Source organism: Akebia trifoliata, chromosome 2, assembly GCF_017979445.1.
Source record: "Akebia trifoliata isolate Shusen 1 chromosome 2, ASM1797944v1, whole genome shotgun sequence".
Taxonomy (NCBI): domain Eukaryota; kingdom Viridiplantae; phylum Streptophyta; class Magnoliopsida; order Ranunculales; family Lardizabalaceae; genus Akebia; species Akebia trifoliata.
This window is the reverse complement of record NC_141376.1, coordinates 11,733,436-11,752,154: the sequence shown is the minus strand read 5'-3', so window position 1 is coordinate 11,752,154 and position 18,719 is coordinate 11,733,436. Positions and strand designations below refer to the sequence as shown.

At 33.8% G+C, this 18,719-nt stretch overlaps 4 protein-coding genes across 5 annotated transcripts; all 4 read left to right on the top strand.

Annotated features, from left to right (window-relative positions):
* Nucleotides 1-1,115: 1,115 nt before the first annotated feature.
* Nucleotides 1,116-1,709, top strand: LOC147409568 (uncharacterized). Its single transcript, XM_086418072.1, has one exon. It carries the CDS (start codon nucleotides 1,116-1,118, stop codon nucleotides 1,707-1,709), a length of 594 nt encoding a protein of 197 aa, XP_086274198.1.
* A 1,073-nt stretch (nucleotides 1,710-2,782) lies between these two features.
* On the top strand, nucleotides 2,783-7,502 carry LOC147409567 (uncharacterized). Its single transcript, XM_086430269.1, has 4 exons — nucleotides 2,783-3,260; nucleotides 6,130-6,251; nucleotides 6,329-6,475; nucleotides 7,023-7,502. The coding sequence occupies exons 1-4, from the start codon at nucleotides 3,224-3,226 to the stop codon at nucleotides 7,068-7,070; spliced, it is 354 nt and encodes a 117-aa protein (XP_086286395.1). The 5' UTR covers nucleotides 2,783-3,223; the 3' UTR covers nucleotides 7,071-7,502.
* Nucleotides 7,503-7,553: 51 nt separating this feature from the next.
* Nucleotides 7,554-9,714, top strand: LOC147409566 (uncharacterized). 2 transcript variants are annotated; one of them, XM_086430255.1, is made up of 5 exons: nucleotides 7,554-7,640; nucleotides 7,731-8,051; nucleotides 8,150-8,301; nucleotides 8,646-8,754; nucleotides 9,416-9,714. In XM_086430255.1, exons 3-5 carry the CDS (start codon nucleotides 8,196-8,198, stop codon nucleotides 9,639-9,641), a joined length of 441 nt encoding a protein of 146 aa, XP_086286381.1. In that variant the 5' UTR covers nucleotides 7,554-7,640; nucleotides 7,731-8,051; nucleotides 8,150-8,195; the 3' UTR covers nucleotides 9,642-9,714. The 2 variants fall into 2 exon arrangements, with proteins under 2 accessions (XP_086286381.1, XP_086286387.1); XM_086430261.1 differs by having other exon boundaries at nucleotides 7,571-7,640; nucleotides 7,736-8,051.
* Nucleotides 9,715-17,225: 7,511 nt separating this feature from the next.
* LOC147409565 (uncharacterized) lies at nucleotides 17,226-17,816 on the top strand. Its single transcript, XM_086418059.1, has one exon. It carries the CDS (start codon nucleotides 17,226-17,228, stop codon nucleotides 17,814-17,816), a length of 591 nt encoding a protein of 196 aa, XP_086274185.1.
* Nucleotides 17,817-18,719: the final 903 nt, after the last annotated feature.

Sequence of the window (18,719 nt, the reverse complement as noted above, 5' to 3'; positions counted from 1 at the left end):
AGTAATCTTATTTTATCTTTTAATGGCAAAAAATCACCAACTCTCATAAAATCATTTACAAAAATGTCATTGCAATATAATTGCTTTTTGGTATTATTTTTTGAATAGTCATGGTTTTAAAAATTACTAATGTCCCATACCTTTTTTCTTTTTTTTGTGGCTAAACAAGCAAAGATATCGTATCAGAAAAATTTACATAGGGGGAGAACCCCTTAACTAACATCCCATACTTATATTGGATCAGTGCATGATTGAGACAAAATCATTATTATAATTCATAAGGTATCGAATCAGCTGTTATAAGATCCAAATTCTCAATCCAAACACTAAGATATCCAATCAGATTTTAAGTTTGAGCTATCCATATCAGCCCTAGTTACAATTAAGTATGTATGGTTTCAACTTTGGACGGTAATTATAGGCATTCAATCTTTTTTTTTTTTTGGAAAATGCTGGAATGACACAAACAGAGGCACAAAGGTGACAAAAATTATGTGGTGGTGTGTACATAACCGTAGATGTTTTTTACTCAAATCTCGTAAAAAAGCATGCATAGTAATGTGCACGACACCTCATCATTTTGTCACCTTTGTGTCTCCATTTGTGTCACCCCAGCACGACTCTTTTTTTCTTTTTACAATGTAGGGTTATCCGCACACCCATTTGGGATGGACCCAATCCTTGAAGTCATGCGTCTAGATCTCACAAAAATTTCCCAACATGTAATAAAGTAAGTTAGAAAGCCAACTAATTTCAAATATAAGACCAAGAGCAAACCCCTTTTGCTAGTTTTAACTTCCCTTCCGACGTGAAATCCAACCTTTCGTGAGTCTCAAAGGGTAGTCTAAGTAATTAAATTTGAACTTAGTTGCGAAGCAATAGTGGGTTCTTGTATTCCATAGATATTATCATATCTTAAACAAAGATTTGGTGTGCGATTATATTTAATTTTTAAAATGAACAAAAGCAACTTCATTCAAAAGTAAAAGCAAGGCACTACCAGAAGAAAAAACAAAAACTTACATATATATAATACAACATACCAAAGGCATCTTCACCCGCAACTCATTACCCTCCACTGCTTCTTTTAGTGCCTTCTCTCTCGAGAGCTTACCATGGATGCTTCACAAAACCTTCCTTCACTTAACTGTGAATTAAGAATCATAAGAGCAAGAAACCTTGAATTCATATCGACGGGGAACCTCTTTGTTAGATACTATCTTCAAACTGGAAACAACAGAAGAATTCAGCTTAATACTCGAGAAATATCAGCAAAATTTGACCCATGTTGGAACGAATCTATTTCTTTGGAGTGTTTGGGAGGCCAAGATGCCATCGATCAGCTTAAGAAGCAAAGTGTTGTTTTCGAGCTTCGGTGGAGAAACACAAGACGGTTTCTTGGGAAAATTGGTGGGTCTAAACTCTTGGTGAGAGGAGAGGTTGAGTGGAAGGATGTGTTAGACTCAGCTGAGTTGTCGATAGAGAAATGGGTTAACTCTGTCACAACGAGTCGTCATGTTCCCGAGGGTTTAAAGCCACCTGCACTGCAAATTGGGATGAAGGTTATAGTCCAAGGAAAGCCGGAGATGGTGAAAAGTAGGAGAGACTGTGGGTTGAGGAAGTGGAATGAGTGTGGATGCAGACGCGGTGAGTGTAATGGTAGGGATGAAGATATCTTTGCACTTGCTGCAGCATTAGAGATGTTGTAGATGCTAACATGTGCATGCACCCTTTATGTAATTTGATGTTATTGGATTGGATTTTTTTTATTTTTTTCCCCTGAGATGTGAATACAAGCAAGAGAATTATGCAAATTTTTTGTTGGCTTTTAAATTAACTATTTAACTGTAACTTAATAATTTAAAAAATAAAAAATCTTGATTTTAAAAAGAGATCAGTTACTTCCATGGTTTCAAAAACCAAGACGACAGAGACGATCGACTTGGTCGAGTTATCTCGATATCGCTCATGGATGAGAGGAGATGAGACCATCAAGATCTTCAATTTTTCTTCTTCTTCCTCTATTAACTCACCCACATAGGTATTTTGTTAATTCTTGGAATAATTATGTCAGGCGTATATGATCAATCCTTAGGACTCAATATTGGACACCTGGAAATTTTAGTTAACTCAATAAACATCTGAAACGGACAAGAGTGACATTCACTGCATATTTATTACCCTCCCACATATCTGTCAATTTTTACAATGATTATGTTAAATGTACGCTCCAAGTCTATTGGTTACTTGAGGATAATTATACTTATCTCAGCAAACACCCAAGATGGAAAAGAATAACATTTGTTGCATGTCTAATGTCTATTGTAGATACATGATGTTCAAGGAGTTTTAACCTTATCTATATGAATTTAAGAGTCGCCAACATTATTCAAAGAGTTAAGGTGTGAATGGAAACTCTGATCAAATCCAGTGGTTTTCAAAATGATGATTTCCAAAAAATGACTAAAGCGAAGTTGAAAAGTATTTTTTGAGAGATTTTTGAAGTTAAAGGAGATTAGAGGAGTTAAGAGTCAAATAAATTACAATTGGGCTCACAAATAATAAAAATGGAGCCAACGAGAAAGCTAAGAAAGAAAGTTGTGTTTATTGAAATTTTTTGTGAACTTAAGGTTTTGATGGAAATCTAAGTAGATTTTACCTCTTTGAATCCCAAGCACTTAGCCCAAACATATATGCTACTCCCTTAGGAGCATGTTTTTGTTGGTTGAATCTTTAGGAACATATCATGGCACTACAAGAAAATAGCGAATCAGGAACCGAATTATAAAACGGATTTTATCCGTTTCTAATTAAAAACGGATTTAAACCGTTTTACCTATTAAAACCGTTTTAATCAGATTTTAAATGTCCCAATTTCCCGTCTCAGTATATGAGAACGGATCTCTCTCTCTCTCTCACAGTCGCTCGCTCAATCGATCTTTCGATCTCCTCTCTATCTCATCTCTCTCTCTCTCAGTCTCTCCCTCGATCGACCTTTCAATTGACCTCTCAGTCGCTCCTTCAATCGACCTCTCAGTCTCTCTCTCTCAGTCGCTCTCTCAATCTCTCCCTTGATCGACCTCTCGATCTCATCTCTCTCTCTCTCAGTCGCTCCCTCGATCTCATCCCCCTCGATCTCATCTCTCTCTCTCTCTCTCTCTCAGTTGGATTGGGATGATTTTGTTTCTAGGTTTTGAGCGGCAGTCGCCATTAATGAGAGCTTATGAGCTCTTTGAAACCTCTCTGCACAGTTGGTAAAGGTAGGTGCATTTTTTATTAGGGATTATCAGATTTGAGTGTTCCTGTGAGAAATCTGAGGTTTTAATAGTCACAGATTCGATGAAATTTGTTGTTTTTGTGTATTTTTTTTAATTTAGATCTTAAATACTTGAGATATTGATGAATGCAGTGATTTATGTGTTTTTTGTGTGACTTGAATCCAGATCTATTAGTTTTTGTAAGGCTTTTGGTTATGTATTCTTCAATTACTATATAATCTGAAATTAGGATTTATCTATTGATGTTGTGGTTCTCTGGATTTGTAGTAGTTCTTTGAGTGATAATTTGATTGGAACTATTTCATAAACCTATAGTTCCATCTCTGAAAATGGATTATTTTCTTATTAACTATTAGGTTTTCTCTTGACATCGATATCCCAATTTATATAAGAAGTTTATCTTTTAGATATTACAAGGGATTAAGATATATCGAATCTATATTTTCAGAGCTATGGATTTCTGTAAGTGGCCATACGATTGTTAATAAATATTTGAAGCACTGGATGTACTATTTGGGAACATATAATTCTAGTTTTTCTGTTATTAGTTAGGGATACAAGTGTGTTTTGGCTGCAAAGGGTAGGATCTCATGTGTGTTCAGGATTGTGGATATGAAGGGGGATTTGTCAAAGTTATTTAGTTTTGACAATAAAAATGCCTCCAAAATCTGAGAACCAGTTTCTTACCCATGCCTGCTAGGGACTAAAGGGGAAGGTGTTGTCCCTTATCTCAGTTGATTGACTGAGGACATTCCTCTCATGGTGCATACTTTGACTTTAAGCCAACCAGCAGTAATGAGTACAGTGGACCACTGTTAGTGCTGAACATGGTGTAACCATTTCTGGTTTTTTCCTTGCGGCATTATATTTAAGGCGAATACACATGTAAATGTTCATCAAGATCTCAAGGATGTTAAGCTTTGGCAGGTTCTTAGCTGAACATTTTCTACTGTGAAGTCCATATTTTCTTATGGATCTTATATTTCAACTTAAATATGTGTCCTTAGATGTTTCCTTTTTATTGTATCAGGTCCATACTCTCTTGAAAGGATTAGAAAAATTGATGTTAGTGCAGACATTCCAACGTTAGTTTGTGGGGATTTTAATTCTATTCGTGGAAGGTATGGCTTTGTTCTAATATCCAGTTCACATGGAATACAGAATTCATCTAACAATTTTTTTACTTACTACACCCCAATTAAAAATATAAAAAATAAATGAATGGTTGAGGACAAGTAAAAGTTGGGGTGCCATTAGTAGCTCTCTCATTTGTTTTGTTAGATTTCTATATTTGAGTATTGGATTTTATATGGGCTTAATCCTAATTGTAAACAACTACTGAAATTGTTTGAATGTGTTATAATGTTGAGATAATAACTTGAGCCAAACCTTTGCAATGTTTGAATATTGTGTTTTAATCTTTAATTGGGGGGTGATAATAATTTAAGAAATTGGGGAGTAATTAGTAAAAGTTGGGCTTCCTACTTTATTGCGAGTGCCCGAAAAGTCTCATGGATTGAAGATCCTATTTGATGAATTTGACTCCTTCTAGAATATTTTTTATGAGTCTATAGGGTGAGCAAAAGTAGCCACTGAGAATGTCTTATAGGTTTATTTTCTGATTAATCAAATCCAGGAGGTGGTTATGGGTATGATAGTTTTTAGATTGATGATCTTGTTTACCAGATTTAAGATAGAGGCCCAAGTTTGTACCAAATTTAAGGTAGAGGCCCAAGTTTGCTCAAGTTCTTGCAACTCTTAGTATATTATTTTCTTGGAAGCAATTCAATAGCATGTATAACTAATTAGCATACTCATTATATATAGCATGGCTGATCTAATGAAAAATAGATGTTAATGTTTGTTGTTGTTACTGTTTATCTTGGTCTTTTCTTTTTTCATTTGGGTGATGAGACATTGTGTTATTTTTCACTTAACTATATTTTAATCAGTTAGGGAGAAGGACTCAAGCTTGAAACCAACACCCTTGGCTAATTTGGAGGAATAAGATGTGGTAAGTGACCATTTTGATATTTTTCATCTATGAGGTCTTAAGGCTTATGCATTTCTTATTCTTTTTCATTTATGAGGTCTTAAGGCTTATGCCTGATTGCTAATATACCAACAATCAATCATCAAATTTATTAAATCGATTTACTTCTTTTATTGCAACCCATAGTCTTAAGATATGGCTTCTTCTCAGGCTTCTGGAAAAGAATGTAAGACATCTGGTTCGGCTTCTTCCATATCCTTAATGGGAGATGCTAATTTTGTCATAGGGTGGGAGTTGTAGTTTGTTACCATTGTGTTCTAACTTGCTTGAGCATGTAAATAAGATTTTCTGTAATTTTCTTTTATCAACTGCCTCCCTACTTTATTTTTATCACATTTTTTATTGCAAAATGTAGCTATACTGACTAAACTACAGAAAGTCGACTTAAACGGTTTGGGTATGTCCAACGAAGGCCTATTACATCCCTAGTTTGAAGAAATATTCAAATTGAAGATACTAAAAGAGCGGGAGGAAGACCAAAAAGGAAAATGGATGGAGATAGCAGACCCCAAATCCTTGGGATAAGGCTTTATTGTTTTTGTTGTCGTATTATATTTGTGCTACTATCCATATCTTTGGAGATGGCCAATTGTCCTTATCACATTACTTGTCCATCAGCACTATAAAGACAGTCACGCAATTTCCATTTTTCTACTGACTGATGTTGTTGAGTTTATTTCCTATATCAATCTGCAAATCTTGAATCCTTGCTATGTAATGAGATGGATAGTAAAGTTATGGGATAATAATTGGTTGTCAAAGGACTAAATAATTATTATTATTTTTAACCATTTATAGGTTTGGGAAATCAAACCAGAAGGAATTCATTGTGTTCAGATTTACGATGTGAAAGAGGCAGTATACGAGTTGGTCGCCAATACCAGCTTTGCATGCTTTGCTTCTCAAGGAACTGGATTAAGGTTAGTCATCAATGGTCTGGATGATGTTTGAACAATTGAAACAAGTACGCTTCCTTAATCAAATTCTTTGTTTGCAGGTATATAAGTGGGGTGGAGTTCCAAAGAACATAAACTTCAACAAACATGTTAAGTGCCTTGCCATCTCAAATGAAAAACTATATTGTGGCTGCACTGGTTACAGCATCCAGGTACAGTGCACTGCCACTGCTGCTCTCAAAAGTGAGGTAAGTGTTCGAGTATAAAATCCCATATTTTAGTTTGCAAGTAGATAAATTAAATAATTAATTAAAATATATATATATATCCCATTATCTTATAGTTGCATTAAAGTTGTGCTTAACGCTTAACGAAAATTTTCAGATTGCTGATTCAATATGTTAGGCTGTTGCCTTGAAAGCTTGAAACTAATTTGAAAACCTTAAGACTGTCTAGATCCCAATGTATTGAGGCTTGAAAATTGGGTGAGGTGCTGTGGGTATGGAATGAGTGTCATTACTTCATTGTTAGAAGCCTCTAAAGTAATCTCAATGCATGTAATGCTATTACCACTAGTAACAATGTTATTTGCATAAAGATGATGCTTACCTTGTATACACAATCATGAGGATATAAGTCCATCAAATTTGGACAATGTTATTTTTATTTGGAAAATGCAATTTGGGGTCGCCCATCCTACGGTTGTGTCGGCGATGACACATGCAATCTTCTCACTTCTACTAGATTTGATGATCTTCCTAATAAGTTTCTCTAATTGGGCCGGCATGGTTTTAGGGATGGTGTCAAATTTCTTCAAGGAATCACTCCGTTCTTCTGGTGTAAGCCCATCTGGAATGGAAACTAAACATATCTTTCCAACCTCGTTTTCCTTCACTGGTGAAGCTGCCATGATGACTCTAGCATGGATGCCGTTAGTGTTCACAAATGTGATCTTGAACCCTCTATCAGCCAAGCAACATGAGAGTTTCATGAGAGGCATCACATGGCCTTGTGCAGGGTATGGAATAACTAACACGTGTGGCTGGTTGCTCATGATCGTTGTCGGCTGTCGTCCCTCCACTTGTGTTTATGCTCATTTGTCTTAAAAATAATTAAGACGAAGGGACTCGTGCATAAAAATATCCATCAGTGTCCCATGGATTATGTGCCAACAGGAAGATGCCCCCTCAGCCAATGGTACTTATTTTATTATTATTTTAGTCTAAATAATCACTAATTACCATTTCTTTGCATATTTTCACAATTAATTATATTTATATTTACTCATAGAGGTTATATAAATTATGTTAATATTTCTAAACAGACCAACACTTGCAATGGATGGTACCGTGATGGTTTTGAGCCTAATAATCCAAATAGTCCAAAGATGTGGACTGAGAATTGGACTGGCTGGTGAGTTTATTATTATTTTGATTTATTTTTACTTATTTTATTATCATAAATAAATTGGTATTTTAAAATGGGGTTTCTTTTTTTTTTTAGTTCAGGTATAAGAATTGGGGTGGTAAAGATCCACGCAAAACTGCTGAAGATCTTGCATGTGTCATTGCTCGTTTCTTTCAGTTTGGAGGCACTTTCCAAAATTATTACATGGTTAATATTCACCAAAATTTATATATATAAAATGAAATAAAAAATTATTTTGTAAATTATATACTTAATTAGCCAATAATGAATCATATGGGCAACTTAAATCAACCAAAATGGGGACATCTTAAGCAACTTCATCTCCTTTTGAAATCAATGGAGAAGGTGCTCACCTACGACGATATTTCAACCACAGAGTTTGGTAATTCAGTAACTGTGAGTATTGATTAATTTTGATTTTTTTTTTTTTGTAGCATATATATTTGAAGTATAAAATTTTAACATATAATAATTGATTTTATTATTACCATTAGGAGACGATGTACTCTACAAATGAAACTCGTAGCTGTTTTATAGGCAATGCAAACAAGACTGAGGGATTTCACCATTCTCCTTCCAAGGCAACCAATATACTGTACCTGTTTGCTCTGTTCGAGGTCCGATCGATCTTCGTTGACTTCCAAAGGTAAGAACCTCTTGCCGAACACAAATAGATCAGTAATTCGTCGGAGGAGCCCAAGGGTAGTCTTTAACAGAAATATTATTCTCTATCAGCCTCAAATTCTTTGAATCACTTCTATAAGAATCATGATTGCAATATCAATTTTTTGGTGAAGATATACAAGAAGTATTTTTTGGAGTGTAAAAGCACTTCCAAAAGCCACGAGGGTTTGGGTGAAAAATAGCTTATACATTCTTAATTGTGTTTTTATTGACCATACTGTCCCTTAAACAAGAGTAAGAGTTAATAGTAGAAATATGCAGGGGTATCTTAGCCATTAACAAAACAAATTTCTATCTTGGTACCAGGAGACATTATCAGCATGTTAAAGACTGGGACTTTGACCCACAACAAGCTTACTGTGGACAAATCCATGATCGAGGCCATTGTTATAGCTTATGAGCTTTACAAGGATGTGTAATTATCTTAAACTCTACACCTCATTAATTTAGCTTATTTTTTTTCTTTTCCGTGATTAACATTCATTTCTTAATTTCTTTTGTCCGTGCGGGCGCGCGTGTGTGTGTATAATTTGAGGTTATCATTGCTGAATATGCATTTAATCTTTAATACATTTGAAGATGTTGAATTTTTTACCCACTTGAATTTTTTACCCACTTGAATTTTTTTCTGTAGTATGACTTCGGAATTTTATTAAATTGGAAAATCTGCTTCACAAACATTTCTGTGACAATTAAAATTGTAGTCTACCCTTTGGATCCTTATCTATATTTTCAGATGTGGAAATTTATTGTGTCTGATATCTTTGATATCCATTTTAAGATAATCAATTCTGTTCTTTTTTTTTTTTTTTTCTAATAATGTTGCAAAGTTTATAAAACCTATTAAATGATTACTTCCTCTCATCTTCTCCCTCTCTCTCTCTCTCTCCCTCTCTCTCTCTATGTTTTTCTTTGCTTTCTTGTACTATAAGAGCTGGCTTTTATGAAATTATATCCATTTTGTTTTAGTTTTTACATACAACTCTCTAGTGCACTCATTCTAAATCGGTGGCTTTTATGAACAAGTGGACATGAAAGTTTCTCAACTTATAGTCTTTGGTTCTTTGGTTGATCAGGAGCATTTGCTTCTCGGATACTCCTTTGAAGGTGCGAAAGTTCATCGTGAGAGTATACAATGTGGTGACACGAAAGAATTCTTTTATTGGTAGTTTCGAGCATTGTGGGGATCTTAAAGAAGATAGGGAGGGATGGGAGTGCTGGCATTGCTTCCTTGTAAGCACTTGTGCTTGTGTAATAATTGTGAATAGGGTTTATCGATGCATTGTAATTTTGGATTTGTAAGTTATGAGTCATTGCAACTCTTTTTGTGTATAAATTAATGTGATAGAGAACCTCGATGTTCTTTATTTGGATCTATTTTAACCGTGGGTAATAGGCAAATAGAATATATATTAATTTTAGACATCAATTTATAATAATTTTAGATATCGGTTTATAACCGATGTCTAAAGTCGCAGACCTATGACATCAGTTCTATAAAATCCGATGTCTCAAATCTTTTTTGTATTGTGAATAAAAGACGCAAATTAGGAAGGGTTTTAAGCCGTTCCAAATTCAGAGATCTGGAACGGTTTGTAACCGTTCCAAATCATGAAATATAGAACGGCTTTCAGCCGTTTAACCTCATTAACGACGCCTCGATTAAAGACGGCCTGCAAGCCGTTTCATAGTGGCTTAGGAACGGTAATAAACCGTTCCTAATTGCCATATTTGTTGTAGTGTGGGTTGGATAAATTCCATTTGAAGGCTCATACCTTATGCATGAAAATATGTCCACTAGGGCTTATTTTGTTGGTTTAGAATTTAAGGATAAATCTTAGTAGATCTACACTTCTGACTCAAAAACATTTTGAAAAATAAAAGTAGTATGTGCAAATGTGTATGCATGTAATATTCCAAGAAACTTATTAAATGGACTTATAAGGAGATTGACTGACATTGTGAAGTTTTACTCTCTCTCTCTCTCCCCCTTAAGTCATCAGAAAGCAATAAGTTAAACTAGAAATTTAAAGTATTTAGAATTGAAATAGACTTGAAATAAATTGCATGAAATTAAATACTCTTGAAAATTTTATTATAGACTTAGAAGAGGAAAATCACTTCACATAGTTGATTATTTACTCTCTATCACTTTATGTCATTGAAAACAAAAGCAAACTAGCTACAACTACATTGCTAAAATTAAAGTGCTCAAAATAAATGAAAATGAGAGATAAGAGTAAGGAATTAGAGGGGATTTATTACATAACATAGAAATATAAAGTTCTCCCCACCTTAGGCTTCTTTTATTTTTTCTTCCTTTTTTTCCCACTTAGTTTGGATTTTAGGGATTATTTTATAGAATAAATGGACAGATTTTTGGGATGTTAGAGGATTTCAAGAAGAAACTATAACAGAATTTTAGGTCTTAGATTTCTTTTATCCTCATTTGCCTTGGATGGATTCTCTATTTATAAGCTCTAAAAAGACCCTTGGAGATATATTTATCTAATTTCCTTAATTTTCAAATAATCTCAATAATATCCCAATTAATGAATTTAAATACTCTCCATCAACTTGTCATTGATTGTCTTTATATCTTTTTGAGTCATACCAATCATAATCATCAAATAGTAGAGGTATCAAAGTTCAAAGGTTTTATAAAATTTTTATTGTGGGATAGAAGTGTCAAAGTTCCTTAAATTTGGTCAAATTCTAAAGAATTTAGTATCAATGGCATGTAATTATAGATTAAGATTTTGGATTTTTTAGTAACTTTGCTTTGAAAGAGTCTCCAATAAACTTGAGAATAGAAAGGTCATTGCACATAAGTTCCAAAGAATTCTCTTGGTTGGATAAAAGAGTCAAGACTTCTTAATCTTGGTCAATTTACAAAGAATTGTGTAGGCAAGACCTTGAATTAAAAATTAAAATGATGGGTTTATGTGTCAATCTCTCTAATTGAGTCTCAACAAATTGAGGGGGAAAAGGGAATTGACTTTTTGTGGGGGCCAAAAATGACTAAGAGTCAAGATTCAAAGACTTTGAAAATTACTAAAAAGCCTAAGTCAGAGAATTATGTGAAGTGTAATGCAAAGGCATAGAAGGAAAAAAGATGAGATTTTCTAGAGAAAAAAATAATTAAGAGAAGGTTTATTAAAATTGAACTTATAATTAAGCTTCTAAATAAAATTTTGTCACAAAATCACGTTCACCAGCCATCTTTTGTGAATTTTAGTAAGAGTTTTGATACCACCTGATGTAGTCGAAGCGTGTGAATAAATAGCTGAAAATTAATTAATATAATGTAAAAGAAAATTAAATTGAAGTATTTCTTATGTAGATTTATTTATCATAACAACTTAGAAATCTTCTAAAATAATAAAAGGTAACTTTTTAATCTATTTATAATATAAAAGATGAGATCCATTAACTCCTTAGAATGACTCATTGAAAAAAACACATGATCCTAACTTTTTAAACACAAATTCCAATAGTTGAGATTTATGAGTATCTTGATAACACAAATCTCGAAGATACTTATCCCGAGGATAAATCTCAACCGTTGGATTTTGCATTTTAAGGATTGGGATCATGTGTTTTTTTCATAAGTCATTATTATGAGTCAACAGATCCTAACCCATAATATAATACTAACTTTCTAAATCTATTATAACCTAATTTGGATACTTAATGTAGTAATACTATCTTTTTGTTCCATTAAGCAGGAGCATTGGTTATAGTTAGTATCCTTAATTTATCACATCTAATTATAATCTAAAGAATAAAAATGAATTTAGAAAAAAATATATAAACTTAAAAACAAATTAGAGACTAAACAAAATGAAAATTTTCTAAAGTTGAAATGGAAACTAATTGAACAACTTCAAAATTGCTTAAAATTGAAATACACTAAACTCACGACTGAAATCAAAATTGAATTGAGTATGTACCCAACCGGGTCAACTCGAATCAGGCTAAGAGTTGACTCAATCAAATTGAGCCAACTCGAATAGATCTGGATAGTTTAATTTGGCCATGAAAATTATATTCTCACGAGCAATTTTTTCTACATTATCAGTCCACATGTGACGTGACCCGACCCACTAGGTCGTTTGGTCTAAGAATTGAATGAGTTTGATGTGAACCTTTCTCATAGAAAAATCTAGAGAGAGAGAGAGAGAGAGAGGGGATTTGATATGGTCTCATTCCTTTAGACCTCATGTTTTATAATATGATTGTCAAGGATTTTGTCTCCTTACTGGGACATTAATAATCTTCAAATTCATGATCTTTTGGTCCAAGATGCATTCTAGCTGTTATCCACCCATCCTATAAGGATGGATGATTTAGAGCCATAAACCAAACTCTCTGATTAGCATGCTTGAGACTTCCTTTTCCAGCCAACATGTTAAGCACAATTTAATAACCCCTTATCTTCAACCTTTTGATTATTATAAAACCAAGAAATCAAAACCCAAAATCCGTTCTTATGCAATCTTGTATAATAATAGAACAAAATAACACCCCCATCACTATCCCCAAAGGATCAAATCCTTGCTTAATTCTTCCAATTGTAAAGTCAGATCCCCTTGAATTTAAAAGTACAAGGTTATGCTAAGGTTTCATGTTCATCTAAATGTTCTGGTTTAACATGCATGGGTTTGACTCATCAACTCAAACTGACTTTAACTACCCTTATGATTTAGAAGAAGAAGAAAAATGACTTTGGGGTATCTTTACGTATAGACGGAGCCACTTGGTCGAACAATATTGATCAACCCACATATGCATTACATGAGGTGAAAATTTTAATTACTATTACCATATGGGTTGTCAATGAATCGTATTCAAAATTGGATCAAGGTTGATTTAGAGTCAGTATAAGCATTGGATGTCAGCAACCTCCAAAAACTATCAATCCTTAAAAGCAATCTTTTTTAATCTTTTAATGACAAAAAAATAAGAAGGAATGATATTTTGTAAATATCACTAATTCTCAATAAATCACTTACAAAAATGCCATTGCACAATAAGCCCGGGCTTCTCATCAAAAAACCTAATGCAAAGCACCAAATGATTCTAAGAAGTATTATGTTATCTTCTTCAATCTTAATTAAAAAATAAAAGTACACTTACTGTCGTCGTATGTTATCAGAAAGAAATCACTAGAGAGAGAGAGGATTCCATATGGTCTCCTACCTTTTTACCGCATGTTACTATAATATGATTATCAAGGATATTGTGGTCCAAAGACTAAGATATCTCCTTACTACTTGGACTCATTTATCTTCAAATTCATGATCTTTTGGTCCAAGATACATTCTAGCTGTTATCCACCACCCTATACGGATGGATGATTTAGAGCCACAAACAAACTCACTTTGAGAAAGGTAGGATTGGCATGCTTGGAACTTCTTTTTCCAGTCAACATGTTAACCACAATTTAATAACCACTTCAGTTTCATCCTTTTGATTATTATAAAACCAAGAAATCAAGTCCCAAATCCGTTTTCATTCAATCTTGTATGATAATAGAACAAAGTAACACCCATCACCACCCCAAGTGATCAAATCCTTGCTTAAGTCTTCTTTATTGTAAAGTCAGATCTCCTTGAATTTAAAAGTAAAAGGTTTTATGCCAAGGGTTCATGTCCATCTAATTGTTCTTTTTAACATGGGTTTGACTCACCAACTCAAAATTACTTTAACTACCCTTGTGGTATGGAAAAAAATTACTTTGGGGTATCTCTGGTTTAGGTGGAGTCGATCGACTATGTGAAAAAATGGGTAAATTCAACGCCGGAGTCTGTTGGATTTGCTTGGATTTAGTTGGAGGGAACTTCGCGTTGAATTTACTCCTTTTCACGCTCAATCCAACAATTGGATCAACCCACATATCCATCACACGAGTTGAAATTTTTTATATTTATCACCATTGGGGTTGTCCATGTATTATTCAAATTGGACCAAGGTTTGATTTAGAGTCAGTACCAAAAGTCAGATTAGAATCCAATTGATGAATATATGTAGATGCGAATGAAACATTCAAGCATTGCCAACAACCTTCAAAACCATTAATATTTCAAAATACCCTTTAAAATTAAAGCTAACTTATTTCATCTTTTAATGGAAAAAAAAGAAAGAAAAAAAAAAGAGAGAGGGAATGGTATTTTGTAAATATCATTAATTCTCACAAAATCATTTACAAAATTGCTTATGTTTTCTCACTAAGATATTGTATCTAGTTTTAGGTTTGATTAAGTATATGATAAAGCGTCAACCTTTTTTCAGTTGCTTATAAGATCCAAATCCTAAATCACTACTACAAAAATTACTTTAGACATCACCCATGTTTTTAAATAGACACCGGTTTTTATTAAACTGATATCTAAATCTTAGTGGGAAAAGGGTACGAATTTTGTGGGACTCTAGACATCAGTGTTATAAGGACTGATGTCTAAAGTTTGGGGTGTAATAAGTAAAATATGGTGTGCCAATTGCATATCTTAATTAGACATCAATTTTGCCTAACATCGGGGTGTAGTAAACGTTGGGATTCCAATAGTAGCTCTAATAAGGTTTATAATAAGTAGAAGTTGAGTTGCCAATTGCAACTCATTATTTCCAATCGAACCCTAAACTCTCCTCTCTTCTTCTTTCTCGACAGAAGCATCTTTTGCCTCTCTTCTTGTGGTGGTCTACACGGTTTCCCTAATTTGAGTTGTGTTATTGTTCAAGACCCATTAAGATTTAATTAGAATTTTCTATTTGGTGACCTGATAGACATTCTAATCTAAAAGTGTTGTGCACATTTAAAAGGTTCATCTAATTTTGTCTTTCCAATTACAGCAAGGCAATTCATTTTATTTTCTAGAACACTAACGACTACACTAGTTTTTGGCCCTTTACCTTCCTTTCTAGTACAAGCTTCTCTTCTAGTGCCTATTCCAATAGAGCAGATTGCTTGTACCACATATAACCCATTGAAAGCTTATCTTTTCTGGTTTCGGTAAGAAGCCCAAAAGCATTATTTGTATGTTCTCCAAAATTTCCCGAACTTTTTACAAATTGTTTTCCAAATTAAAGCCTTGTCAAACAATTACAAAATCTGAAGTAACTATGGATATATACAATCAGCCTTAAGTCATGTAGTACTACTGAGTTTATCATATCCTTTTAATGTTATATGATGACAAGGGCAGGGATCTTGTGTCTAGGAACATGAAAGGGCAGTCTGGCTTCAGCAATTCACTTATGGAGTTTTTTATTTGGCTAACCGTCAATATGAGAATTTCAATAAGGTGCATGTCTAACTTGTTCGTGATCATCAATTTCAATTTTTTTTTCGATATCTAACATTCTTTTGGAGACAGATTGCAAAATGTATACATCTAATTCGTATGTTTGTTCTCATTGCATCACCATTATTTATATGACAAGTATTTTTCTAGAGTTCCTCTTATATCCTAATATTCTTGGCCCTAAATATTGTAGAATATTCTAATGATGTTTTTGGGCATCATTGCTGCATGGATGGAGAAACCTTGTTTGTATGTACTGGTAGGTTTCTCCTCCTCAACCTACATCAAGTCTACACTATTTGATTTGTATTGTTAATATATGAAATCTAAATCTTGCATTGCTATTCTTCTTGGCAGCAACAGTAGGGTTGTAAGTTTGGATAGGTGCGCTCTTCTATCATCATAATTAGTTCCACGAAAATTTTCTTTGATTATATTATTTTCTCTAAATGTGCATGCAGAAAAAAAATTGTTACTGTGAGGTCTTAGATTGGATTTATGTTCTTTTGTTTCTCTGTCACTTAGATTGTTGTTCAATCGATGCTTTTTTACAACTTGGATGCAATAACAAGAATCAATGGCATCGGGCTAGGAATGAAGAAAGAGGCTTTACTTCAAGCAAACCATGAATTAAAAATATTTTTTTTCCTTCTCTTTTTCACTTCGATCTGTTTTTTTTTTTTTTTTTCTCATTTTTCTTTCAAATAGAAAGTACGACTTCTTATAATGAGTGCAATTAATACTATTTTCTTTTTTAATTGTTTGACTAGCATTAATTGAATAATATACATTAATTAATGATTTTATTTTAAATTCATTATTATTATTATATCAAAATATTTATTGGAGTTTCTGTTTATTTTGAAGAGTGGGTGGAATTTGATTAGGGCATATAAGCAAAATTAAAAACAAAAAACAAAAACAAAAAAACTTAAGACATCAGTTAAAACTGGTGTTTAAAATCTCAGACTTTAGACATCAGTTAAAAAACGATGTCTAACCCTTCAGATTTTAGACATCAGTTTAACTGATGTCTCTAGTTTTAGACATCTGTTGAGAGCCGATGTCTAAAGTATTTTTAACTAGTGAATCCAAACCCTAACCCATCCATGGCAGCCGTAGTTACAATTAAGTATATATATGTGTCTATGGTCCCAAAGATAATTATAGCCATTCAATCTTTTTTTTTTCTTTTTATAACATAGGGTTATGCCACACCCGTTTGGGATGGTGCCAATCCCTAAGATCACACGTCAACCAAAGGGAGCAAACCCCTCTTAAATTTTTTAGCTCTGAGCCAACCCCTTGGGGATCAGGTGACATTCAACCTTTCATGAATCTCAAAGGGTAGTCTAAGTCATATTGAACTTAGTTTCAAAGCACTAGTGAGTAAGATTTGGTGGGCGATTTTATTTAATTTTAAAACGAAGAAAAGAAGCTTTATTCAAATGTAAAAGCAAGGCACTCGTAAAAAACCAAAAAACTTAACATATATATAACACCACATACCAAAGGCATCTTCATCCCATTGCTCATAACCCTCTACTTGCTCTTTAACTCTCTTCTCTCTAGACTTTCTACTATGGATTCTTCTCAAAATCTTCCCTCACTTAACTGTGAATTGAGAATCATAAGAGCAAGAAACCTCGAATTCATATCATCGGGGAACCTATTTGTTAGATACTATCTTCAAACTGGAAACAAGAGAATTCTACTTAATAGTCGAGAAATATCATCAAAATATGACCCATATTGGAATGAGTCTATTTCTTTGGAGTGTTTGGGAGGCCAAGACGCCATCGATCAGCTGAAGAAGCAAAGCATTGTGTTTGAGCTTCGGTGGAGAAACACAAGACCGATTCTTGGGAAAATTGGTGGGTCTAAACTCTTGGTCAGAGGAGAGATTGAGTGGAAGGACGTGTTAGACTCAGCCGAGTTGTCAATAGAGAAATGGGTTAACTCAGTTACGACAAGTCGTCATGTTCCGGAGGGTTTAAAGCCACCTGCACTGCAAATTGGGATGAAAGTTATAGTCCAGGGAAAGGCAGAGATTACAAAAAGTAGGAGGGATTGTGGCTTGAGGAAATGGAATGAGTGTGGATGCAGACATGGTGAGTGTAATGGTAGAGATGAGGACATTTTTGCACTCGCTGCAGCCTTAGAGATGTTGTAGATGCTAACATGCCCATGGGGCTTAATTAGGTTTATGTAGTTTGAGGTTATTAGATTGGAATTTTTTGTTAGATGTTAATACAAGCAAAAGAATTATGCAAATTGTAAGTTGTTTTTAAGGCTAATTGTTGAACTTTCATGACTTCAAAAAGAGAGGTTTATATATCTCCTACATGGGTGTGTTTGGGTGCAAGGAGATTGCCCCAACCATTTTTTGAGATTAACCACATCTTTTCTGCCCTTGGAAATTGGCATTCTTGTTCTTTGTCATGTAGAGTTATTTTGAAAAATAGAGCTCCCTCAACAGCCAGATTACTTGGATTTATCTTTCCTTCATCCGTTATTGTTTGATTCAAGAAAACAAAAATATTATAAACATGGACCTATCTTTTCACATGCTCTTATATTTGTAAGCACAGACCCTAGATCCAGTGATATATATGTTACTTGGATATATATATGATGAAAGAATCAAGAAAACACACAAGATTTGCAAGATTTTTTTTGTTTTTTGTGTGTCTACATCTAAGAATGAGAGTTGAGAAAATTTCACTGTGAGAATTGATTTTCATCTTTATTTATAAAATTGTAGATTTTCCAATCCAAAATCAACTCTTTTATTCTAATCATAACCAACTCCTTTTTTTTCCTTTCCCAAATACCGTTTTTGTTCTTAAGTTACGATCCTTAGGTTAAGACTTAAAGTTTCCACTCCATTGACGCCTAGGCATTGGTTTGGGTCTTAGCATTTGGTATCAGAGCAAACCCCACGTTCAAGCTTCGAGTCATGGGGAGACAATTATGGAGAGAAAAAAAAACTCCTTTGTAGTATGGGATATGGAAATGGTTCTGAAAAAAGAGGGGAGCATGGTATATGGAAGGGTTCAAAAAAAAAGGGCAGGGG